We start from the raw sequence: 27,985 nt of genomic DNA, 5'->3' as shown, positions 1-27,985 counted from the left end.
ATAATCAATAATCAGTGAGAGCATTTAGTGAACAAATAAACATTAACTGGACAAATAAAGAAATTTAAAAATATTTATTTCTATAGGTGATATACAGGCTTATATTTTACAGTTCAACTAAAATATTTGCCAAAACCAAATGTATGGCATCTTTAAATACCAACATTTACAGACCATGCCACACACATTTATAGGAAGAGAAATATATAACTATTAGCATCATCTTATTTGAATAGTATAGTATTAAATTATTCAGTGAGATGAGATTTGGAACAAAAACATGATCAGTGGAAGAACACTTTCTGAATATAAGCCAATGTGGCAGATGCCTGAGTTCTCAGGGCCTTGGACTCCTTGCTCTTTTATTTCTTCTCATTCCAAAAATGAAGGCTCCTCAGGGGATAAACCTCTTCTGGTCATTATTGAAATGACGGACTACCCACTGTTTTGTGGCAAGTTCCCCTCACAGATGAGAAGATGCTCCTCCCTGGAGCTATTGCATCATCTGGTCATGTTTCTGTGACCAGCAGTGGTGGCCCTGTGTGACTGGGTGAGTCTGTGCTCACTTTGGAATGAGCCCAAATGTGGACCACATTATCAGTGATCAACCTAGCTTATTAATGATCTGGAAGTTCTGTAGAGATGAATGTGTCCTCCCAAAAGTTTCTGGTGCTGGTTTATAACCAGAGGTGATAGATTGCTATTCAAGAGCCAGGATTAGTCACCCAAGAACAAATGGTCATCCTCTCCCATTATGAGAACTGGATTGCTGCTATACTTTCTATAATCAAGCCATAGAGAAGCTTCATCATTATAGAAAGTGTCATAGACAATACACATCTATCTGAGCATTGTATAGTCTGCCTCTAGAAAAAATTTCAAACTCGATAATTGGTCAATCTGTTGACAATTTTGCAAAAGTTTAACCTTTACTTAACTTTACAATCTTGTACAACACTGTTATTACTTCCTTACTGCCTTTTAATTAAGCAGCTTTCTGACTATGAATGAAATGAAGTTGAATAGAAGCTTTTACAGAATATCTTGGCAGATATAGTGTATATTGTTAGACAAATAACAGTTTTGATTTGCATTTTTAAAATCATTTCAAATGACACACTTATTTTGAAAGACATACCCGTTTGTTAACATAAACATGCTATATCTTAGAAGCAAATGAACAAGCTTATGAATAAAATGAGCAAAAATAATTTTCTTTATAACCAAATGGCAACATCTGACTTTACATCCTGGAATTCATTGTAGGTAAATGAACGCGATCGTCTTCTAAGATTTGTTGGTCTCTGTGATCTTCCTTCTGTCAAGTCTAAATAGATGTCAGATTTCAGAAAACGCATGTAACTGTCTTGTTCCATGAGCTGATATACTCTGCTTTGGGCAACATCAAAACTGTGGAGGGTGGGTTGGGTGATGCTCTTGGAGATGATTTCTTTGGTGTGAAAATCAAGGTTAACCTGGATAATAATAACAACAATATGGTAATTACAGTCAGTCTCCTTAAGTAAACACATTGAGAAACAGAAGTACAGGACTGATTCCAGGTCAGAGAGGGCAAACTGCGCTTGGATGCCAGGTGAGTTTTCTGTTGTGGGCCTAGGAATCCAGTGATTCATTCTGGGCTGTCATTTCATTGGCTCTTCTCTTCCTGTGAGCCTGTTCTTTCGGTCCCTGCTAATGCAGCATCATGGACCATTGAACTGGTACATACCCTAGAGATCATTAGATTCAACTCGTTTTCAAAGTGGAAACTAAACTTTGTAGAAATTAAATTATTTTGCCTGAAGGTTAACAGTGTGTTTGGGACATATTTGGGATTTCAATGTGAGGCTTTTGCTATATTTCAGTGCTTTTTTCATTTTATTATATACCTATAAGTACACGTGTGTTGAAAATGCCTATCTTTTAAAGACATAAAATCTTTAAGGTTTTTTTATCAAAGTGCTGATGACATATTTGGTGGTAAATTTTTAGTTTTCAGGTAGGTTTCTTCCTTTTCTTTGATGGGTAACACCACATAACCAGCTGCCTTTGTTTGCATGTGTGCATACTCAGTCACTCAATCCTGTCCCATTCTTTTAAGACCCCATGGACTGTAGCCCGCCAGGCTCCTCTGACTATGGGATTTCCCAGGCAAGAATATTGGAGCGGGTTGCCACTTCCTCCTCCAGGGAGTCTTCCCAACCCAGGGATCAAACTTGAGTGTCTTGCATCTCTTGCATTGGCAAGCAGATTCTTTACCACTGTGCCACCTGGGAAGCCCTTTTGTTTACCTGTGTATAAGTTTGGCCTTGGGGAAAACAGGATAATACATTGAAACACAAAACAGATTGAAACACACTGAAACTAAGAAAATAAGTGTCATTTCATGCAAAATGATGTCTATACAGGCAATGCTACTTCGTGGACAATACCAATTTATAGTCAAACAGAAATCTTAACAGTGACAGACTACAAGTTCTATCCTTCAGTGAAAAAACTCTATTTATTGAACACATACTAGAAATATAGAAACTCTAATTCATATTCAAGGATAATCAAGTAATACTTGATAGTTTATTAGCCATTTTAGTAATTCTTTCATACAGTTACCTCATACTGAGCTTGCAGTCAAAAAAGAAAAAAAATCACAATTGTTTTTTCACTTGAATTCATTACCACATTAGGTTTAGCTTATCTTTCTATTATGAAATTTTCTTTTCATCTATTTTAAGGTATGGGGATAATTATAGGGCAACTTAAACTTTTCACAGGTATGTGAACTAACATTAAAATGGTATATGACACAAGCTTCTTGATTTCTTGTACCTTCACCACGTGTAAAAATGTTTAGTTTCTACAAGAGGTTACTTGTGCTGTGATTAATATGATAAACAAATCTTAATGTTCACTCTTAGTCTAGAATAAAAATATCTCAAGGAGTAATTTCAATTATACCTTTCTTTCCATGGCAGTATCTTTATCTTATTTATCTTATAATGCATTCTGTTTGTATATAGAAACCTATATACAAGCATATCTCAGAGATGTTTTGGGTTCCCTTCCAGATTACCTCAATAAAGAGAATATCTCACTAAAGCAAGTCACACAATTTTTTGGTCTCTTAGTGCATAAAAAGTTATGTTTATGTGATAGTCTAAATGTGCAGTGGAATTATGACTGAAAATACAATCTACATACCTTAAATAAAAATCCTTTATTGCTAAAAAAAAAAAAAAGGCTAACCATCATCTGAGCTTTAAGCAAGTCATAGTAGTAATATCAAAGAACACTTATTACAGATCACCATAATAAGCATAACAATGATGTAAAAGCAAGAAATATTGCAAAAATTATCAAAATGTGACACAGAGACAGGAGGTGAGCCAATACTGTTGGAAAAATGGCACTGATATATTTGCTCAAGGCAGGGCTGTCACAAACCTTTAATTTAACACAGTATCTGCAAAATGCAGTAAAAGTGAAGGGCAATAAAATGAGGTAGAATGTACAGAAGTACTGATTTGATGAAGTCATATTCTCTCAAAAAGTTTTCAAACAAATGTACATTTTTAGAATCATCTTTACCTCTTGTGGAGCATCATTCTGTATAAATTTCTCATATATTGCTTTTGCTTTACGAATTATTTGTTGAGGGTCTTTGCTTTTCTTGAAATCTTCACAGGCTATCCAAAATTCAATGTTTTCCTCACTGAATTCAGTTTTAAGAAATCTGGTAAAAGTCTCCAGCCCATCTACCAAGAAAAGACATGACATATTTTAACTATAAAATATTCATTCTGAGAAAACATATTACTTTATATTAAAGTTTATCATGACTGTTAGCAGAAGAGGTGTGCTGTCTTCTCTCTCATTCAGGGCAGTAGCACACATCTTGGTCTTCCCTGATGGCTCAAAGAGTCTGTCTGCAATGCAGAAGACTTGGGTTTGATCCCTGGGTCAGGAAGATCCCCTGGAGAAGGGAATGGCTACCCACTCCAATATTCTTGCCTGGAGAATTCCATGGATAGAGGAACCTGTAGGATCTATGGGGTCACAAACAGTAGGCAAGACTGAGTGACTAACACTTTCACTTTCTTCATTACACAGCATACATCTGTGTAATGTATGAGAGTTGTTGTTCAGTTGTTCAGTCATAACTGACTTTTTGAGAACCCATGGACTGCAGCACGCCAGGCTTCCCTGTCCTTCACTATCTCCTGGAGTTTGCTCAAACTGTGCATTCAATCAATGTCCTTCCCTGTCCATTGAGTCAATGTCCTTCCCTATCCTTCACTGTATCCCAGAGTTTGCTCAAACATGTCCATTGAGTCAATGGTGCCATCCAACCATTTCATCTTCTGTCACCCCCTTTTCATCCTGCCCTCAATCTTTCCCAGCACCAGGGTCTTTTCCAATGATGGACCATGTATGAATTAGCTGATTTCTTCATGACTATGAAAAAGAAGTACCATTTCTGTTGAAATAAGTCCAGTATCAAACTTAGACATGAGGAACAGGGATCTTTGGGCTTTCCTGGTGGCTCAGTGGTAAAGAATTGACCTGCCAATGTAGGAGACATGGGATCAATCCCTGGGTAGGGAAAATTCCCTGGAGAAGGAAATGACTATCCACTCCAGTATTCTTGCCTGGGGATCCCATGGACAGAGGAGCTCTGTGGGCTACAGCCCATGGGTTTGCAAACAGTCGGACATGACTGAGCATGCACACACGCTGACACTTGTGTCTCTTTCAGCCATATCTCTCCCTGGGCTGTGTGTGGTAGGGTTATTCTATACAGCCAAGGAGCCATTCCTGCTGGAGACCATCACAACTTCTAGACCATGCTTCTTAAATTCAGGGCCTTAGAATTCTCTGTAAAAAAGACTTTGTGTTTCCAGGATTTACATAGACTCTGCCAAGTTCATCCACCAAAGGCACCTGATCCAGTGGAATGCACACTCCAAGGCTTGGATGTGGACAGGACTTGAATTTGCATGCTAGTGTGCTCACCCAAATGTGATAGGCGGCATCTCACAATGTGGCACCAAACCATGGGTGGAAAGTGAAAGAAGGCAGGCTTTGCTATTGGGGTAGAACTGAGAAGAGTATGAGAATCTGAAAATCAAACTTAATCTGCCAAGTATCAAAACAGAAGGATAGAGTATCTGCTTTTAAAGGTTTATTAGCCTGATCTATAACTGTGGAGAAGGGGACAACAGAGGATGAGATGGCTGGATGGCATCACCAACTCGATGGACATGAGTTTGAGTAAACTCCGGGAGTTGGTGATGGACAGGGAGACCTGGCATGCTGCGATTCATGGGGTTGCAAAGACTCGGACACGACTGAGCAACTGAACTGAACTGACTGATAACTGTTAAGCATCTAGAAATGTAGTATGGGGCCTCCATTTTCACTTTTGTCCTGAAACCCGTGAACATTAGGGGCAAGTATCAAGTCTTATGGAAGACTGCTAGGGTCCAAGTTCTTGTTCAGCTAGTGACTATGTGGGATTGCCTTGTGGCTCAGCTGGTAAAGAATCCACCTGCAATGCAGGAGACCTGGGTTCGATTCCTGGGTTGGGAAGATCCCCTGGAGAAGGAAAAGGCTACCCACTCCAGTATTTTGGCCTGGAGAATCCCATGGACTACATACAGTCCATGGGGTCACAGAGTTGGACACGACTGAGTGACTTTCTTATCTTATCTTAGGTGGTGTTGCGTGAATTGCTTTTCCTTTCCGTGACTTGGTTTCTCAGTATTAAAATGAAGATAATGATAGCATCTGCCTGATAGAGCTGTTTAGAGAATTAAATGTGACAAAATGTGCAAAGTGTGGTTAAAACAGAAACTGGCACATAGTAAGTACTCTGAGTTTTGATGGTGATTGTGATAAGGGTATTGATGATCTTGATGATTAAAATATTTTTAAAGCTCAATTAGGTAAAGTTTCATAGCTAAAACTGTGGCAGACTCAGAATTCAACATTAAGACAACCTGACTTTAAAACTAGTTCTCTTTCAATTATTTACAATATTCTAGTCTTTTTGACTTACAGATATTTTTTACATTAAACTTCTTTGAGAAAATTGTATATTTACATGTAGTTATAGGACATAAAAGAGCCCATGTACCCTTTACCCAGCTTCCACTGATATAACATTTTATAAAACTGTAGTAAAATATCACAAATAGGATAATGATACTGATATAGTTAAGATATAGAATATTTCCATGATTACAAGGATATTTCCTGTTGCTTCTTTACTGTTATACTCACATTTTCCCCATATCCAACCTCTCCTTAAACTTTAGGAATCAATAATCTGTTCTTCATTGTAATAATTTGTTTAATTCAAGAATATGATATAAGAGGAATCAAGTAGTATATATTGCTTGGGGTGGCTTTTTTCATCTATCATGACTCTCTGGAGAGGCATCAATATATCAATAATTTCCTCCTTTTCATTGCTGTGTTGTATTCCATGATGTAGATTTGTTTAACCATTACCATTGAACTATTGAAGGCTTTCCTGGTAGCTAAGACAGTAAAGAATCTGCCTGCAGTGCAGAAGACCTGGGTTATATCCCGGGATTGGAAAGATCCCCTAGAGAAGGGAATGGCTACCCACTCCAGTATTCTTGCCTGGAGAATTCCATGGACAGAGGAGCCTGGCAGTGTATACAGTCCATGGGGTCACAAAAAGTCGGACACGACTGAGCGACTGTCACTTTCACTTCCACTTGTCATTGAAGGTTTTAGGGAGCTATTATCAATAAGGTTGCTATAAACATATATGTATACATCTTTTAATATAGACATATAAGATTTTATTTCTCTGGGATAAGAGAAGTGAAGCTGTTCAGCTGTATGGTATTGAAACAGAGAAGAGGGCATTCATTGTAGGAGTATTAATAAAAGATAAAAATGTTCCTTTTAGATTTTTCAGATAAATTCTCACAGTGGAATTCACATTTGAGTTGGATACAAATGATTCCCAGTAATCTTTCTTTAGATTTGTTCTCCACTCATTCAGTCACTAAGTCATGTCTGTCTCTTTGCAACCCCAGGGACTACCGCTCACCAGACTTCCCTGTCCTTCACTGTCTCCCTGAGTTTGCTCAAACTCATGTCTGTTGAGTTGATGATGCCATCCAACTGTCTCATCCTCTGTCTCCCCCTTCTCCTCCTACCTTCAATCTTTCTCAGCATCAGAGTCTTTTCCAATGAGTCAACTCTTCACTTCAGGTAGCCGAAGTATTGGAGCTTCAGCATCAGTCCTTCCTGTGAATATTCAGGGTTGATTTTCTTTAGGATTGACTGATTTGATCTCCTTGCAGTCCAAGGGACTCTCAAGTGTCTTCTCCAGCACCACAGTGTGAAAGCATCAATTCTTCAGTGCTCAGATTTTTTAGTGATCCAACTCTCATGTGGTTGTGGCTTCTCTTTCTACTCTTACAGGTGAGTTATTACAAAAGGAAATTGCAGGAGGCATGAGTTCTGTCTGGATTTCTCACTTGGCAGCATTTGATAATAACAATAATCCTCCTTTTTGAAATATTCTTCTTCCTAGGATTCTAGGACAGCATACCTCCTAATTTATACCATCCAATCACTTTAATGTAATTGTCTGCTCTGGCTTAACATTGTTTGTTCCCCGGTTAAATGTGATGTTCACAGGGATTCTTTACAGTCTTCTCCTTTTGTCCCCTCTTTCTATTTCCCTTTTTTAGTCTATTCTCCTGTATCTTCTTCTTATAACATTTTCCCTGAAACTCCTTTCCCTCTTACCTTCCTCTGTATTTTATGCATATTGCTGGCACCTACAGGCAAGATAAGGTGTTACAAATAATCTTGGAAAACAATAAAACTCAAAAATAAATTTGAGTTAAATTTAATTTTAATTAGAACAAAATAATTTTAATCTCATCATATGAAATCATTAAAAGAAAATTTTCTCTTAACCTCAGCTTTCTCTGGCTACTGATTTATATCTTCCCCCTTGCAAATACAAAGTCTTTTGAGTAAGCTTTATACAGTTGTTGGTCTCTTAATCCCCTCCACTCATTTACTTCCCTAAGCACTAAAGTGTGGTTTCTACTCAACACTTGGCTTAAATAATTTTTACCAAAATGACTTACTGTTATATTCAGTGGAAAACTTTCTTTCCAATCCATATATTACTTCATCTCTCTATGTCAGCAGACAAAGATATGTTTATAATTTTTCTATAGCACTTACACTTTTGAGTTTCTTCTTTTTCCTCTGACTGTTGCTTTTCTTCAGAGTCCTTTGGACAGCAAGGAGATCAAACCAGTCATGAGCTAAATGAGTCATGATCCTAAAGGAAATCAACCCTGAATATTCACCAGAAGGACTGATGCTGAAGCTGAAGCTCCAATACCTTAGTCACCTGATGCGAAGAGCTGACTCTTTGGAAAAGACCCTGAGGCTGGGAAAGACTGAGGGCAGGAGGAGAAGAGGACGGCAGAAGATGAGATGGTTGGAGGCATCCTCAACTCAATAGACATGAGTTTGAGCAAACTCTGGGAGAGAGTGAAAGACAGGGAAACCTGGCGTGCTGCAGTCCATGGGTTTGCAGAGTCGGACTTGACTTAGCGACTAAACAACAACAATTGCCTTTCTGAATACTTCTCAATTTATCCTTCTTCATTCTTCCGTTTAATTGTATTTCCAGGACAATTACTTCAACACTTCAAGACAATGAATATGCTGATGACTTTCAGAAATCATCTCTAGCTCAGATCTCTTTCCTGACCTCCAAGCTTATATTACCTGATAAACACCTTCACTGAATTTCCCACCACAATAATCACATCACAGCTGAATTCATTATCTTCACCCCAAAGCTTCCCAGAATGTTTCCATTTAATGACACCATCGACTCAACATCATAACCCACAACGCTGACATCCTCACAGATCCCCATTTTTTTCTTCTCAACCCAATTGATAATCACATCTTGTCAACTTTATCTCCTTCATATATCATGCATCTCTCTTTTTTTAATATTTAATTATTTATTTTATTTGGCTGTGCTGGGTCTTAGTTGTGACATGTGGAATCTTTAGTTACATGTGAGAACTCTTAGTTGCTGTATGTGGGATCTAGTTCCCTGACCAGGGAATAAACCCAGGCCACCTGCTTTGGGGGCACAGACTCTTAGCCATTGGACCGCCAGGAGAGTCCTCCTGTCTTTTCATTTTAATGCAATCTGGAATTACCTTTATTCAGATCAGGATAATCTTTTACATAGCTAATTTTAACTACCTTCTGTTAATAATTGATGATTCCATCTCCAGTCTTCTCTTGCTTCCCTCTCTCCCAACCCTCCACTTTCCTAGTTTATTATCCACATTCTAGTTAGTAATACCTTTCTAGAGTACAAATTTAAATATGTTTCTTCACTGTTTAAAATTTCCCAGCAATGCCTTATTCTCATTCCACTATCTTTTTCACACTTTAAGCTCCAAGCATAGTGAAATAACTTAGAGTTCCACTCCTGTGCCATTTTCCCACATGTCTTTAGCTTCTATTGGAAACATTTTCTCTTCCTACTCCAATTTTATCAGTCAGGTTTCATCAGGTTAGTCTGTATCAGCCATTGAGGTTTAAATCTGGAAAGATTTCACCAGTCTCTCAAGGGTAAGTTGGGTGTCCTTCATATATGACTTCCTGTTACACTGGGTAACAAATATTGTGTGCAAAGTTTGCTTGCTTATTTTTGTTTCTCATTCTATATCATGAGATTCATGAGAGGAAGATCCTTATCTTATTTGCCAAAAAAAAAAACAAAAACCCTCAGCATGAAGAAAACACTCAATTAAGCAATAATTGAATACAAAGGAAAAGTACAACATTTCATTAAAAATAACAAAAGTTCTAGGGTATGTTTTTGTTTATTTAATGAAATATCAGTTCTAGAATACTTAGTTCTAGAATACTTTTTAAAGAAATTGTCAGAGCCAGGAAACATTAAACAGCAATAAACAAAAAAAACACAAAGAATCTTGTCCAATTATACATATGGACACCAAAGATATGAAGTTAACAATATACTAGTCCATTTAAGAAGTCAATCCTTATTTTAGTGTGATGCCTTTAAACATTTAATTAATGTTCTAATTTCAAGCTTGTCAAGCAAAAATCTTACTACGGTTTGGCTCCTTTCTTGAGTGCACAGAAGAGAAGTGGCTACCAGTGACAGTTTTATTTCTGAATCTATATTATTAAGAAATATCTACCTCATGAGTTTTGCCAAAGCGAGCCTCTACTGAGTGTTGGGTCCTTCTTGACATGCTCCTATTCAAGTCTGCAAGGTTAGCTTTTTGTGGAAAATGCCAGCCTGTGTGGCTTCAGGTAAGTTGACAAGCCTTCCTGGAGGTACATAGCTCCATTTTGGATATCACTGTGGGTTATTCAAGCATATTCCCAATTTTTTTGTCAACTATTTTATCAAATAAATTTGTTGTCATCCCAAATTTCCCACCGAGCAACTCATTAATTTATTGAGAAAAAAATATTTATTGAGTGCTAAGTATTTCCTGGACACTGATCTAGGTTTTGGAGATCCAGTAGTGCTGAAAATGTTTCATCATGTTGGGACTTGAACACATGTGCCAGGATTTGAACTGGACCAAAACCCTGCTTGGGACTCTAACTCACATGGCTGGGACTCAGACCCAGCCAAAACCCACAGTAATGAAACTCGGGTTCTTGTTGTCTTATCACAGTGATAGATAAGAAGTGGATTTGTTCAGAAACACACTCCACAGACAGCATGGGCCATCACAGAGGGTGAGTGAGCCTGTGAAATGTGGCGTGGTTAGCTTTTATGGGCTGGCTAATTTCATAAGATAGTGAGTGGGATGTGAAGAACTGACTCATTAGAAAAGACCCTGATATTGGTAAAGAATGAAGGCAGGAGGAGAAGGGGACAACAGAGGATGAAATGGTTGGATGGCATCACCAACTAGCTGGATATGAATTTGAGCAAGCTCAGGGAGCTGGTGATGGACAGGGAAGCCTGGCATGCTGCAGTCCATGGGGTCTCAAAGAATTGGACATGATTGAGTGGCTGAACTGAACTGAAATGAACAGAATGAGTGGGTGGGTTATTCCAACTCTTCTGGGGAAGGGGTGGAGATTTTCAGGAGTTGGGTCACTGCCCACTTTTTGGTCTTTTGATGGTGCCTTGGAACTGTCATGGTGCCTCTGGGTGTTTCATTTAGCTTGCTGATTGAGGATCAAGGTCTAGTTAAAGTTGACTTGTCTGCCATCTTGGACCCATTTGATTCTTATTGGTTTTTGTTGTGTCCTCAGGCTATGTCATTCTTTCAAAAGTTGTGCCCGGCCCCCTTCCCTCCTGTTTCAGTACCCAGTAGACAAAACCCTTGCTTTGATTTTTAAACTAGAGTCTCACCTTAAAGAGAAAGAGATATTGCATTCACACTATAAAAAAGAAGAGGGCCATAATAGAGTAACAAGAACCAAATTTGCCTTTTGACAGCATATAACCATAAAACCTATGGATGGCATCACCAACTCAACGGACATGAGTTTGAGTAAACTTTGGGAGTTGGTGATGGACAGGGACACCTGGCGTGCTGCAGTCTATGGGGTTGTAAAGAGTCGGACATGACACTGACTGGAGTGAACTGAACTGAGCCATAAAACTAGACAAAATATCAAAACAGTCATTTTCACAGAGTATAACTGGCAACAAGGCCTGGGAGCAGTGTGAGAAGAGAAACATATGAAGTGACCCCTAGGTTTGCTCTTCCTTTTTACATGAGAGTACATATAAGGCTGGAATGGATGCAGATGGAGCTCAATAAAGTTAAAAATCTTGTTGAGGAGGCAGAAATGAGTTTGGGGATCATAATATGTTTGGAATTTATGGGTCAGGGTAGTAAGAAAAAATAAATATGCAAAGGGTCCCTGGATGTCTACATGCAGGTTCTCTGCCAATTCTTGGCTGAGGGTCACACTGTACATGGGCAGGGCAAACTCTGTGAAGCCCAGAAGAGTGTAGCTGCTGTGAGGCTGACAGGTAAATGGAGATCAGGAATTTGTGTAGGTATGGGAGGCTAGAGTTCTGACCCAGCCATAATGGAGACACCCCACCAAGGTCATGTTCTTGTCTAAATACTATGCTTAAAGGCAAAGTCTTTGTCCTCAAACTAATATACATTGAAAAGAGATTTGTTCTAAAGATCAAACTGATAAGAAATAATCAAGGGGATCCACCAGTGATTTAATCAGAAAAATAATAACATAATCTAAGACAGCATAATCTAGACTTCTATACCTTCCTCCTTGCTCATATGCAATAAATATTTATTAGGCATGCAAGAAATACCTAATGTGACCTATTATCAATAACAAAAGTAGTCAAGAGACCACAACGTATCTGAAATGTTGGAAATTGGACTTAGGATGTTATAAAAGCTATTATTAATATGTTGAAGAATGTAAGGTTTAAAAAAGACACAATCAGTGGATAGATGCAAAAATGCAGCAGAGAAATTAAACTTACATAGAAAACAATCAAATGGAAATTATAGAACTAAAATGGAAAATATTTGAAGGAAAAAATTCATTGGATGAGTGTGACAACAGATTAAAGACTGCCTGAAAAGATCAGTAGACCCAGAAGATAAGTAGGTAAAAATTATTTAATCTAAGGATAGTAGGAAAAAGTCACAATTAGAGATATAGATTTTAATTCTATCCACTCATAAATTTATAGAACAAGTAGAATGTCAATGAGAATATATAAAACCTGAACATCAACTAAATTGACCTAATTGATAACTATACAACATTCTACCAAACACATCTTTTCAAATATACGAGGAAGATTATCCAAGATGGAAAACAAGCTAGGATGTAAAATGAATTTAAATAAACTTAAAAAAATTGATATCTTACAAAGTATGTCCTTTGCCCATAAGGGTTTTAATCAAAATCAACTAGTAACATAGCTATAAAAGTCCCCAAATATTTGGAAATAAAATTATACATGTAAATAATTTATAGGTCAAAGAAGAAATCACCAGAGAGATTAGAAACTATAATTATAAAAATATAGCACATCAAAATTTGTGAAATATAGTTTAAACTGTATTTATGGGGAAATTTACTGCATGAAATGCTGTACTTTACTAATAAAACATGGTCCAAGTTTCTACTTTAAGAAGCTTGAAAACCAGAAGCAAATTAAGACCTCCATAAGTAGAAGGAAAAATTCATAAAAACATAGCAGAAGTCTATATAAGAAAACAAAGCACAGAGAAAACTTACAAAGCTGAAAGTTATTTCTTTCAAAACAGAACCCCAAGTGAGGCTGTTTAATAGTAGGAAGCAAATGAGTGGTATTATCACAGAATCTTAGAGATATTACAAAGATAGTAAATACTATGAATGACTTTATGTCAATAAATGTAATTTAAAATGGGAATATTATTTGAAAAAAAAAACCTATCCAAACTGACACTGAAGTGGAAAATATGAGGCTCTAATTAATAAATAGATCTTTATAATAAAGATCCCTCCCCTCCCCCTCAAAAAAAAATCTTTGGGCCCAGATTTGGCGAATTTCATCACAAATGTAAGAAAAAAAAATTATAATCTTACATGACTTCCAGAAAACAGTGGAGGGATGAATAATTTCCTTCTTATTTTAAGAGGAGAGAATAACTTTTAATACCAAAACTTAAAAATTATAACATGAATACCACCCCAGAAATAAAAATTAAGAAAGAAAAAGGAAAAGAAAATTATAGACCAATGGTCGTAGTTGTAAAGATTCTGAACAAAATATTCAGCAATTTAAAGAGGGAGAAACATATATTCTAGCATTAAGGCTAAAAAAATTGTGAAGTAAATGATAGCTTTCTTTGTCTACTCAATTTATTCTCAACTTATATTCGTTTCTTCTATTCACTGGTCTCTAGAAGTATTCTTCATTGTCCATAGTTATTTGTAATATAATAAGTTCCATACTGAGTGAAGCAAGAAAAATGGATATGGTAGAATTATGGCGATAGCTAAAAGGGTTTGCATTTATAACATGTTTAGAGGTTTTGAGGGCTGAGTGCTGTTTATATGCATGATTACATTTAGTATTCACAACAGATGTCTAGAATATATCCTACGTTCATCTACATAGCTGAGGAAACTGATATTCTTATAAACACAATTGTCCCAGATCTCACTTTTCAAACAAACGTAGTGTAGAAGTGTAACTTTTTCTAGAAGGCAACATTTTCTGTCAGAGGTAGAGCGACGGTCCTCCAAAGAAGTCCATGCCTAATTCTCAGAACCTGTGAGTATGTTACCTCACTGTGGAGAAAATACTTTGCTAATATGACTAAGATTAAGGACCTTGAGAGGGGGAAATTATCCAGGCAGACCCAATCTAATCACTCAACCCTTCAAAGTGGAAGAGGAGGGCAGAGAAGTGTACTAGAGAGGTGCAGTGTAAGGAACACTGCTACTGCCCTCCAAGATGGAAGAAGATGTTCCCAAGCCGAAGAATGTGGTGGCTCCCAGAAGGTGAAGATGACCTTAATTAGAGCAGGATTAAGGAGACATTGGTCCAAAATTTCAAAGAACTGAGTTCTGTTGGGAACCCAGGTGAGTAGGAAAGGGATTCTCCCCCAGACCTTCAAAACATAACGAAAGTGTGCTGACACCTTGATTTTTTTCTAGTGAGGTTCATGCTATACTCCTGACCTCCAAAACTACAAGATAATATGTTTGAGTTGTTTTGAGTCCCTAAAGTTGCCATCATTTGTTACAGCAGCCACAGGAAACAAATGCAGTCCTCAAATCATGTGTTGTATATCACCATGTATTTCTTCTATATCTGGAACTTGTCCTCTTTGGCATGAAGCACTTTTTTAATGTTGAAAGCAACTGTTGATTATATTAGAGATCCAGGCACTTAACGTGAGAAATCAGTAGCCAGAAGTGACACAACCTACAGACATTCCCTCTTAGGTATGGAATCTCTCCAAACACTACCCTAATGGAGGAGCCATGTAGGTCTCTTCTACTTCACAGCTCCGTCCATCCGTGTTTGCACTGGGATAAGGGGAGTATCTGCCGTTTCTTTCCCTCAGTAAATTGATCTGGAGCGCCAGATGTTAGCGGCTAAACTTTACTGAAAAAACTAGGAAGACAGGCAAAGGTCAGTCTCCATAAGAATTTGAGAAGGCATCCCAGGACTGACATGCAACCCAGAGCTTGTCCACAGTGATTAGATGCTAGTAAGATAATTCCTGGTCAAGCACAACTGTCTTAGGAGGCCTTAGTGCTGAACGCTTCCTGGATAAGTCAACAAACTCTAGTCGCTGAAAAGTAGGAAGAACGATCAATGTCGGTGATATTGAGCTACTCTTTTTCTTACTTCTCCGGCACAGTTAGTGTTTGATTTTCAAGATTTATTTCTCTTGCTGAGTAGTGTGATTTGCTCAGAATGTAGCAGGGACATATAAGTGGATACTGATTCCTTGAAGCTTTTTGATAGATTTTCCCCAGATACCTAAAAATGTGTATATTTCAGAGTAAAGTTAATGATTTACTTCTGTTTTTATTATTTTTAAGCCAAAATAGCTGTCAAAGTGAACACAGGGGGTCGGACTTATGGGTTCTACCCTGGCTTGATGACCCGTTAGCACTTATAGGGACTGTGGTTCCTTAGTGTATTCTGATTTGATTTTCCTTTCCACAACTCCTTTCTCCCTCTGGAGCTCAGTACCTGAATGTCTGAAAAAGCAGTTTGACTCATTATTATTGTGAAGATTACATTCCTTTAATTTTTGAAAACTACCATCACAGCAGCAACCTTTCAAGACTTCGGGTAAAGCTGGAGCCCCAGGCTGATGACTTTAGAAAACAGGCTGAATAAGCTTCATTTGGCTACTGGTTGGCAACAGCTTGAAAACTTCTTTCTGTTCTATTTATGTGACTAGAAAGATAGTTTTGTTTCACAATCTCTGGTTTTACTTTCTGTCCCTCTTCCCCCTTCTTCTCTAATAATCCTAGAGAAACTAAGGCACAACAGGCCTTTCAGCCCCTAAATAAAAACTGCAACAGAATGTTGGCAACATTAGGTGTGTGAAAGCAAAATCACAACATACACAACCATCTGTAGACCAATTGGCTCAACCTAAACTTTAGACAATTACTTAGTCATGTCCCAGCTTCTGGCCAGAACTTTAAAAAAAATGTATTGAGAATTCCCCTTGATGAATTTTTAATGTAACCAAAAACCACTGCTTACCACCCATACTTCCTTCCTCTTTCAAATTTCTAAAATGCTTGCCCTTTTGTCCTCCAATTAACATCCACTTTTTACTGGATTGAATACTAAATATATGTGTACTCTCTTAATTAATCTCTCATAATTATCTACATTCTTTGCATTTTTAATAGAATTCTGAAATTTTTAAATTGCTTGGTAACTGCTATAAAATAGATTTCCAAGGAGAATCCCTTGACTAGTTACCAGGAGAGACAGCACAATGATTGTGAGAACATGTTCAGGTAACTGTAAGAAAGCAAAAGTGGTTATGTGCAAAAGTGCACTCTGATTTTTCAAAGCCTGTCACTGGGAGGTATTGCTCTGTTCCTGGTGCAGATACTGCCTCTTCCCCTTTTGTTCCTAACTGCTCCTCTGTTACTATTTAAATGGAAATTAAAGCAAAGTTAGCAAATAAAATGCCTTACCACAGAACGGTCTGTTCCAGGTCAGATCTAGATTGGAGAGAGGCAACTAAGAATATGTTTTATTGGGTTTATGAATAAAGTTACTTTGACCCCAGTGAAGGAAAAGGCTTTTTTTTGCATTTTATTCTATCCATATATCACATGGAAGCATGGACTAATCAGTTTTTAAATACTAGATTATTCTTAAAGCCAGTTGATAAATGACTGTGACAATTTTAGGAGGAAATGGCTATTATTTTCCTATTAATAAATCTCAAGTATAATAAACTGTTTTTTATATTGACACTTAAAGGGGATCATCCATATGCCAGACAACCGAAAGTGTTACTCATTAAAAATAACTTCCTTCATCTATCTCTTGTTTGTGAAACACCTAGCATGAACCTGAAAACTGTAATATAAACTGAAAAGGCAATGATATTAATTACAGCAGCTGCAAGTTTTGAGTCTTTTATAAGTTGGTGCATTGCTGTGTGCCTTTGATTAGGGAAGTTCCATTTAATTTTTAAAAATTTATTTATCTTTTTGTTGAAGGATAATTGCTTTACAGAATTTTGCTGTTTTCTGTCAAACTTCAACATGAATCAGCCACAGATGTACATATGTCCCCTCCCTTCTGAACCTCCCTCCCGTCTCCCTCCCATCCCACCCCTGTAGGTTGATACAGAGCCCCTGTTTGAGTTTCCTGAGCCAGACAGCAAATTCCTGTTGGCTGTCTATTTTACACATGGTAACGCAAGTTTCCATGTTACTCTTCCCATACATCTCACCCTCTCCTCCCCTCTCCCCATGTCCGTAAGTCTGTTCTCTATGTCTGTTTCTCCACTGCTGCCCTGTAAATAAATTCTTCAGTACCATTTTTTCTAGATTCAGTATATATGCACTAGAATATGATATTTATCTTTCTCTTTCTGACTTACTTCATTCTGTATAGTAGGTTGTTTAAAGCTCAACATTCAGAAAACTAAGATCATGGCATCTGGTCCCATCACCTCATGGGAAATAGATGGGGAAACAGGGGAAGCAGTGTCAGACTTTATTTTTTGGGCTCCAAAATCACTACAGATGGTGACTGCAGCCATGAAATTAAGACGCTTACTCCTTGGAAGGAAAGTTATCACCAACCTAGATAGCATATTTAAAAGCAGAGACATTAGTTTGCCAACAAATGTCCGTCTAGTCAAGGCTATGGTTTTTCCAGTAGTCATGTATGGATGTGAGAGTTGGACTCTGAAGAAAGCTCAGCGCTGAAGAATTGATGCTTTTGAACTGTGGTGTTGGAGAAGACTCTTGAGAGTCTCTTGGACTGCAAGGAGATCCAATCAGTCCATCCTGGAGGAGATCAGTCCAGGGTGTTCATTGGAAGGACTGATGTTGAAGCTGAAACTCTAATACTTTGGCCACCTCATGCGAAGAGTTGACTCACTGGAAAAGATCCTAATGCTGGGAAGGATTTGGGGGCAGGAGGAGAAGGGGACGACAGAGGATGAGATGGCTGGATGGCATCACTGACTCGATGGACATGGGTTTGGGTAGACTCTGGGAGTTGGTGATGGACAGGGAGGCCTGGGGTGCTGTGATTCATGGGGTTACAAAGAGTTGGACACGACTGAGTGACTGAACTGAACTGAGGTTCATCCACCTTATTGGAACTGACTCAAAGGCATTCCTTTTTATGGCTGATTAATATTCCATTGTGTATATGTACCACAATTTCTTTAACCATTCATCTGTCAATGGACATCTAGGTTGCTTCCATGTTCTAGCTATTGTAAATAGTTCTGCAATGAACATGGGATACATGTGTCTTTTTTGATTTTGGTTCCTCAGGGTACATGCTTAGGAGAGGGATTGCTGGGTCACATTGTGGTTTTATTCCTAGTTTTTAAAGGAATCTCCATACCGTCTTCCATAGTGGCTGTATCAATTTACATTCCCAGCAACAGTGCAAGAGTGTTCATTTTCTCCACACCCTCTCCAGCATTTAGTGTTTGTAGACTTTTTGATGATGGCCATTCTGACCGGTGTGAGGTGATATCTCATTGTAGTTTTGATTTGCATTTCTCTAATAAAGAGTGATTTTGAATATCTTTTCATGTGTTTGTTAGCCATCTGTATTTCTTCTTTGGAGAAATGTCTGTTTAGGTCTTTTCTCCACTTTTTGATTAGGTTTTTTGTTTTTCTGGTATTGAGTTATATGCGCTGCTTATATATTTTAGAAATTAATCCCTTGTCAGTTGTTTCATTTGCTATCATTTTCTCCCATTCTGAGGGTTGTCTTTTCACCTTGCTTATAGTCTCCTTTACTGTGCAAAAGCTTTAAGTTTAATCAGGTCCCATTTGTCTACTTTTGTTTTTATTTACATTACTCTAGGAGATCGGGCAGAGAGGATCTTGCTTTGATTTATGCCATCGAGTGTTCTGCCTATGTTTTCCTCTAAGAGTTTTATAGTTTCTGGTCTTACATTTAGGTCTTTAATCCATTTTGAGTTAAGAGTAAGTCCTGTTCTACCCATTTATACAGATGAAGAAGCTGAAGTTCAGAGAGTTAAGTTGCCCTGAATCTTACAGGTGGAGAAAGATGGTACAAAGGTTTGAACCTAGGTTTATTTGGATGACAATTATAGAACATTTATCACTCAAGTGCCATAAAACAACAAAGTCTTGACTGTTGAGGAATATGGAGATTAACAGGCAAGACAGACATGTATAGACCAATGACTAAGGAAGGAAAATTGCAGGGGTGACTAACTCTGGTGTTTGTGTGTGTGTGTGCGTGCCTCAGCTGTGTCTAACTCTTTGCAACCCATGGACTGTAGACCACCAGGCTCCTCTGCCCAAGGGATTTTCCCAGCAAGAATATTAGAGTGTGTTGCCATTTCCTTCTCCAGGGGATCTTCTCCACCCAGGGATCTAACCCATGTCTCCTGCATTAACAGGCAGATTCTTTACCACTGTACCACCTGGGGAACCAAATTGCTTAAGATTGCTTTTAGAAGCTTTCCAGAAATAACGTAAGTGCTACTTAAATATCATCCTTCAGGAATCCACAGAGCACGAATGAGTGTTAGCTCTGCACAGTCGCTGTGCTTTGAAATATCATCCAGAGCCCTTTGTTACTGTGCTTAGTCTTGAGCTTGACACAGACATTGGAAATGAAGTCACAGCATCAACATTAGGAAAAGCCCTGTGTGCTACAAGTGCTTGTGGCGAGTTAATCATGACTGAATAGATTTTGTTGGCATAATACGAACATAATAGGGAAGAATAAATACTAAATAGAGAAACAAATTAATGATGAATGAGAAGAAAGTTCATTTATTTAAAACTTTAAGTAAGTGACTTTTTAAATAATTGTACGCCACGTTGTGCAGGATTATCCCAGCATACTGGTTATTTCCTGTTTCTCTAGGCACTCAGAGCAGCTGCATAAAGTCAGGTCACAATGGAACCATTTCTCACACAGAAGCAATAACTTACTAAAGAGTTCTTCAGAAAGAAGCGGTGGTGATGCTTCTGCCAGAAGTGCTTGATGGAACCTGGGATTAGAATTCGCCCTGGAAGAAGCTGGCTCAGTGTGCCATACAAACAAAATGCTTGTAATTGCATGCTTCTAAATTGAAACTCTGGCATCTGTTGGAGTATTTTTCTGATGCCAAGAAACCAAATGAAACAAAAAGTCAAGAAACTGAAGCTGAAAACCCAAGTACAGTGTAATATGCTAAATACTAGGTTACCTTGCTTCTCCTTTGATATTTGGCTTTTGACCTGCCACAGAATGTTGTGGTTACTTTTGCAATATTGATGTATTTGTGTGGTCCATTTATGATTTAGACTGGACTTTACCTTTTGTTTTTGGGGAGATCAAGTAACTGCTTGTTTGTTACAGGTCAGCTTGATTCAGAAATTTAACTTTGCAGAACCCTGGAATCTCTTATCTTGCAGAACACCAGTAACTGAAAATTGGGAAGGGTAACTTGAAAAACCACAAGGTGAAAAGTGTAAGAAGTGCTCATTTCCTTGCCCAAAGGAGAAGTGAGCATTTCCTTGTAGCCTTTACTCCAAGTCAGTGATACGTATTTTCCACAGTATAATCAGCTCATATTGTTAAATCAAGGGGGTGAGATGATTTACATATTCTACTTTTATCTTATCTTGTTATGAATTATCCTCAAAATGAAGCTTAGTATAATCACAATTTAGGGTGCAAAAAGTCCAAGCCAATACTTGTTAATAAAAAGGCTAAAAAAAATGGTATTATTTGTAATGGCTGGAAAAAAGGAAATAAACAGGCATGTTTTTTCTTTTTAAATTGATAGAGACTCCCTTCACAGGAAATAAACTTCTATTTCAAATATTAAGTATCAAGTATATGAGATGGTTAGAAAATCTTTCTATAATCAATCACTCTTCCATATTCTAGATGTATGTCTATAAAATCCTGCAAAACTTCTGATAAAGTTTATCAGCAATAAAGTTCAAACTCTAACCTGTTACCTTCTCCAAATCTCGCCCCCCCATTTCTGATAGATAAAAGGCACTATTATGTTCCTATTAATACAGAACAAAATCTAGGGGTCTTTGACTCATTCTTTTTATTCATCTGTTTCTTCACCATCTCACTTTACAACATCTATACACAGTCAGTCAGTCATCAAGTTCATCCGTTTTCTTTCCAAAATAGCCCTTACCTTGAGGTTAACTTTGACATTTGTAACAGCCTTGTATGTAGTCCTTAACATATGCATAGAATTCTACCTTTCTGTCCATCAGAGTAAGACTTCTAACTAACAAACTCTTCTGAAATTTGTTCACAACTTGATCTTCTAATGTGTCTGTTCACTATTCTGCCTCAATGAAAGAGACCTGTTTACTCTCCTAGGTTACATTCAAATTGCTTATTTCTCTGGCGTTTTTCCTGCCTTTTTCTCTGCCTGTTGAAATCTTGCACACATCTACATAATTTCCATTTAATGATTTTCTAGAGCCTACATGAAACATGAAATGCCTAAAAATAGGCATTTTTTAAAACAATCGTTTTCAAAATTTGTCATTTTGCCAATTGTTTTGCACGTGATATTATTCAGCAGCAATGTTTTACTTTCAAAACTGTCTTAAGCAGAACCATATACATGTATGCATACAAATACACTTACATGTGTGAGTGTAATATATATATATATGTATACAATTTTATTGGAATTTATTGATTTGCTAAGTTCATATTGGTAACATTTATTTTCATAAAGTCCATAAATAAGAAGATTGATGACTAAATTTGAAACTGATGATTATGAACAACAGATAGTCTGATACTGGTTTTTGATTGATTCTTTTTGTTTTTCTTAAACTATATCATTGATATATATGAATAGCATTAAATTACAGATTTTTATTATTTATTTTGCCATTTCAGACAAATCTGTCAATCAACAGGGAAAGGAGGGGGAAATTATCCTAATATCTGCATAGAAACACATGAGGAACAAAAGTAAAATTATTTATGGACTGTGTTGTGTTAGATTTACTATATAACATGTTTGAGTCCATTTTTTTTAGATGGTCATTTGCTTTTAGGGTAACATTTACAGAAAAGTCAGGAAACTTGGACAGAGCTGCCTCACACCACACCTGCAGTTCCCTCCTATTATTAACATCTTATATTGGTAAGGTACATTTATTACAATTAATAAACAAATACTGATTCACTATTATTAAGTAAAGTCCCTACTTTGATTATATTTCCTTGGATTTTATGTTTTGTGCTTTTTATCAATTATAGGAGAATTTAGTTACATTTTAGGAATGAAATTTGAATATAATCGTGGAATTATCAAAATACTCCATGGATTCTTTGGTTTCTGTGGAGCATAGCAAAAACAATGTTTTTTCTGTTTAGTCTTGTCTGTCTATTATCTGTCATCCTCAGCCACCCTTTTTCAAATTATGTTTCTCAATAAAGAATTATGTTCTCTCTAGTTCACTAAATAAAATTTCACTGTTTAATGCCTGTGCCTGTGTTGGTTTTCTGCTTGGATGATCTCTTTCTCTCTTTGTCCAGCCAGTGAATTTTTTATTAATCCCCTAAAATCTAACATAAGAACCATCTACTCTATGGCTCCATTCCTTAAAATACCAATAATTACTCTATTTTGGTTTTAGGATTGGGCATTTTTGTGAAATATTCAAATTTCTCTTGTATTTTGTTTTGACTTACCACTTCACTTCCTATTTGAATAAATTTAATACACTTCCATTTCCTTTGTGTAACTATGACATACAGAATTTGAGAAAATTACACATTTAACTAAAGGAAAATCCTGTAAAATCTGATAAAGTGTTTTGATGTGTGTGTATGTGTGCGCATGACTATAGGAACTTTCTTTTTTTTTTTTTTTCTTTCTGGCCTACATTTAAGTCAATAGAAATGAGCTGAATTTAACCATTGCAACCATGAGATTTTCTAGGTGACTATTGTAAGTTTTATAGTTTAATATTACAATAAGATTTGCAATTTAGAAAAACTGGATATGGGGGATTGATGAAAAGAATACCATTAATATAATTTTTTGCAAGTCCAATATAATTTAATTAGCACTTTGATCATGAGCGATAATAGTTCCTCCCACTGAAATTTAACCCTGTAAGTGATGTTAATACAGCTTGGAGTAGGTAACAAAACAGAAAAAGATTATTACAGAAAAAGATTATAATTATTTTTATAATAACAGAAACCATTTACATTTGAATAGTGTCAAACAGCTATTGGCTTCTTACATATCATTTAATCCAGAGAGAAATTTATTTATATTGGCACTAAAGACGTTGCTATCTCCATTTAGAGTTGAGGAAGCTGAATGTAAAAATGATTAGGAAGCTTAACTAAGGTTATACAACCATTGTGTTACAGAAGAGAAGTGAAGTGAAAGTCACTTAGTCCTGTCTGACTCTTTATGACCGCATGGACTATACAGTCAATGGAATTCTCCAGGCCAGAATACTGGAGTGGGTAGCCTTTCCCTTCTCCAGGGGATCTTTCCAACCCAGGGATCAAACCCAGGTCTCCCACATTGCAGACAGATTCTTTATCAGCTGAGTCACAAGGGAAGCCCTACAGAAGAGAACCAGAACTCAGATCTCTAAAGGAACCCGGGACTAACATTTTTCCCAGCAACAGATCTTGTTCTATAACTCAAGCACTTAATATTTACCAGGTGATGTGCTGGGTTTGGAGATCCACATGTGAAAAGTCATGTTTCCTTACAATAAACATTCACATTAGGAAAAAAAAAAAAAAGTGAATTCCATTTCTTTTTTTTTCCTTCCCTGACTAATGAAGAGGCTCAAGAGCTGAGTCGTGTCCAAGTGTTGGAAATAATAGGAGATTAAAAAAAAGAAATAAGTTTTGGAAGGCATGAATTATAGAGGAAAGTTTCACAGAGGCTGTAGTTAGATAAATACCTGAACTCAGTCGCCATGGAGGTGAGAACCAGAGGCAAGTTCGACATACATTTGGCAAGAATTTTAACAAAAGTCAAGACGTGACTGGATATTGGGAATGAAGCAAAGTGGGTAGTTGAAGAAATCTGTTCACATTATTTTTCTCCAAATAGGGAGTGATAGAGCACTACAGTGAAATGAGGGTGGAGTAACACATTAACTTTTTTCAGCATAAACTTCCTTTCTTACCACAGCTCTCCATCATCACTGATGACATCCTTGCCTAAACTTAAGCCTTGATTTCTCTACCTATATTTTTCTTTCTCTGAGCCAATATAACAATTCAGAGGCAAAACCTATTTTCATTGGAAGCAGGAGAGTCTTTGGGGATTATCTGCAGAAATAGGATTCTCTGTCAGTAAACTCAGGAGACCATGAACATGAACTAGTCACCAAAACCTTAAGTAGGGTGAACAGTTAGGGATGAGAATACTGCAGGACATGAAGGCAGACTAGAAAAGTTGGTTTCAGCAAACAGTGCACAGTACCTGGGGCTGAATTACAAGTACTGAGCTCCCAGCTGACCCAGCAATAGGAGCATCTGCTTCCAGTAGACACCGCCGATGCGGAAACCACGGACAGTGCTATAAACAGTAGTCAGCCTGAGCTAAGTCAAAGAATGAGGTGAGGGATAGAAGGACTTGGGTAAACAAATAAAAGTTGTGGACTAGACGAAACCTGTGGCTATTTGGCAGTGATAAAGTGTTGCTTTTTAAGCAGACTCTGCTTGATTTAGTGTGGGGAAACATGAACCCTGTGGGTTTTTTTTTTTTACTTCATTGCCTACTCAGCTCAACCTGTCAATTTTCCTACCTGAAAGAAATCTGAGTAAAGGCAAGAAAAAAATTGCTTACTCACCTGCTGCCTTATGAAAGTTGACTCTTAAAAAGTAGCATTTCTGGCAGCCTGTTCTTAACCCTTGCTTGAGCAAACTCAGTATTTGTCCTTACTTTCCATCTCATCTACAAAGTTCCACCTTAAATGCCCATCTGAACCTCAGCTCCTCTGCAAAATTCTGATGACTGATTCAACCAGTGAACATTTATAAAAGCAAAACAACATCTCTTCTCATGAAGGTTTCTAAAATGTCCATCAAGAGGACTAGTTTATATTTTTCGTTCACTTAACAATAAAAATAACATAGATAATCTGGGATTTAATAAAACCAAATTTCTCATTCATAAATTATAAACACTGAAAATTTTTATTCATCCAGTGGATGAAACTGGATGAAATTATTCATCCAGCACTAAGAAATATTTCATCCACAAAAAGTAGTTTTTAATAGTAGCATAAAAATATTTGAAAAATACTCTTTATTTTTAAACAAAAATACTGTCTATTTGTTAACTAGTCTATTATTTAGTTATTTTTGTGGATCAGAAACTCAGATTGCTGTACATTTTCAATCAGGCTAAATTTTTATGACAGCCTGTTTTTGTACAGTTACACACAAATTTCATATACTTTTACATTAAAGAATAAAGTATTTGGGAAAAAATAGCACTAACCTTTATGGGAAAGCAGTTTTCCAAATGATTCACCCCACTTTATTGCTTCTTCAGGGGAGACTCTGTTTGAGAAATAAAATGTTTTATACTGGAACATGCAGGAAGTCTATTTATATATCTGCTGCAACATATGTTATCATACTGCTCTTTTCAGTCATATTTCACAGGATTTCTCCTTTGATTATTATATGAAAGATCAAAAATATTAGTCAAACTTCTTTTGGATTTTGTCTATCAGATGATGTGTTAAAATAACATTATCCTGTCTTGAATTATTTTATTTTATAACAGAAAAACTAATCATATCTTCAGTTTAAAACAAAGAAAAAGAAACCAGGTCAGTTATCTTTCTTAATTCAGCAAATAGAAGAACCTAAACTGACAGTATCTTTTAGTCAAACTTTTTTTTTAAACTGCAATTTCCTTGAAACTTTTACCACAATATGCAGCAATTTTTTTAAAAAAGCTGATACAGGAAGTTTGACTAATGAAGCTTTAAAGGTGTAAGAAATACGAAATGTTTAATGCAATAAATGTTTTAGAATTGATAATTGAGAGAGTTGAATATATTTGTCTTATATCTTTTATTGGTCATATTTTCTGATTGGAAGAATTTGTATTATCCTAGTATATAAGCTTATTCCATTTTCTTTTTGAACTAAAGAAATGCCTAAAAATGACAAAACATCTCTTTGTGTGTTTTACTTTATATTATACCGAGGGCATTTTTTCCGAACCACTGAAGAAAGAGATGAATAGCACTTTTCAGTGACATTGTGCACACTCTTAATGAGTATTTCATCAGTTTATAAGGAGTAAAATATATCATTTAAAATTGACAGGCATATAATTTTAAAAGAGCATCTTTAAATTTTTACGAGATTATTTAATTCAAGCTATTAAAATAGTTTAATTTTATGGAATATTTCTAGTATTTTTTGAAATGAGATCTCTAACCTTCCTTATATTACTGTATAATTTCCAATAAAATAGGAATCCCTAATTTCCTCTTTCTTAAATCTTTAATGATAGAATCAGCAAAATGTCCCCACAAATAATTACAAGTTATTCACCTTGTTTCTTTGGCCAATTGCCCAGATCTACTGGAGGGAGTATCATCATAAAACACAGGTTTCTGCACCAGAAGACTTAGCCTATTTCTTTTTTCCTTAGCTCTGTAATGAAAAGGCATAAGCTTCAGGACAATTTGGATGACAATTAAAATCTCTCTTTCTGACTGTCAAACAGATTTGTGACTGGTAATCACATGAACACCCTTTCTCACCCACCTCCACTCCTGACACACTCACAGTAGTCTTCTTGAGAGTTTTATTTAAATACTGTGTTTGTGGAGGAATTAAGATAGCATATGTGAAATACACTTGTTTCTCCCCACCCCCCATGGCTATAAAATATTTGAGATTATATTTCAGTAAGTATTATTACTGGTTCTTCTGTGTGGTTAAAATTTTTGGACTTAAAGAACACTTTAGATTTAACAATTGTTTACTCCTAATAAATACTTTCTTTCAGTTGTAACAGTACGATCAATATATTTTCAACCAGATATTTTAAAAACAAGTGCTAACGAATATTCAATGTCAATCACGTTTTTAAAAGTAAAACGCTGATTTTTAAAATTATGGTTTTACCTGATTTTGGCTTCTTTGCTCGTTTCTTCTTTTCCTGAACCGTGTATTAACTTGAAAATAGTTTTTTCTTTTGGTTCGCACATACTTAATTGAGAAAAGAAAACCAATGATGTTTCCATCTTCTCTCTCTAAAATGAAGAGATGTCTAATTTATTACATCTTTCACTTGTTAATGCTGCTCCCTCATTACACATGGTGGAGTAAAAAGTTATCTCGATTCTGTCAGCAACAGTTGAAAAAAAAAACAAGAGCTTATGTTTCTGCCTCGCAAAAATATACAACTGAGGAACTAAAGTACAATTCAGTCCAGAGTTGTTTAGGGAAATGATACTACAAATTTGCAAAAGGCCTCTTGGTCTCCAAGATAAAGACGAGTATTACCACAGGGCCACTTCTCTTTCTAGTTTGTGCAACCAGATGATGCTTTAATAGACTCAAATGACACTGTCATTTCCCACAGGAACTTTTTGAAAAGGACTTTAATGTGTGTAGTATGCGTTAAAATGTATCGGGGCAAAGTCCTGCACTAATCATTAGGAGATATTTCCCTTGTTCTTAAAAAAG

At 36.6% G+C, this 27,985-nt stretch overlaps 1 protein-coding gene across 2 annotated transcripts; it reads right to left on the bottom strand.

Moving 5' to 3' along the window:
- Positions 1-59: 59 nt before the first annotated feature.
- Positions 60-27,758, bottom strand: RGS18 (regulator of G protein signaling 18). Of its 2 annotated transcripts, XM_043486110.1 has the most exons (5): positions 27,422-27,758; positions 26,843-26,944; positions 25,770-25,831; positions 3,586-3,752; positions 60-1,475 (listed from the first exon to the last, which is right to left on the bottom strand). In XM_043486110.1, exons 1-5 carry the CDS (start codon positions 27,538-27,540, stop codon positions 1,218-1,220), a joined length of 708 nt encoding a protein of 235 aa, XP_043342045.1. In that variant the 5' UTR covers positions 27,541-27,758; the 3' UTR covers positions 60-1,217. The 2 variants fall into 2 exon arrangements, with proteins under 2 accessions (XP_043342045.1, XP_043342046.1); XM_043486111.1 differs by lacking the exon at positions 26,843-26,944 and having other exon boundaries at positions 27,422-27,757.
- Positions 27,759-27,985: the final 227 nt, after the last annotated feature.

Source organism: Cervus canadensis, chromosome 13 (genome assembly GCF_019320065.1).
Source record: "Cervus canadensis isolate Bull #8, Minnesota chromosome 13, ASM1932006v1, whole genome shotgun sequence".
NCBI classification, from domain to species: Eukaryota; Metazoa; Chordata; class Mammalia; order Artiodactyla; family Cervidae; genus Cervus; species Cervus canadensis.
The sequence above is the reverse complement of the archived record's forward strand: the minus strand, read 5'-3'. Positions and strand labels throughout refer to the sequence as shown.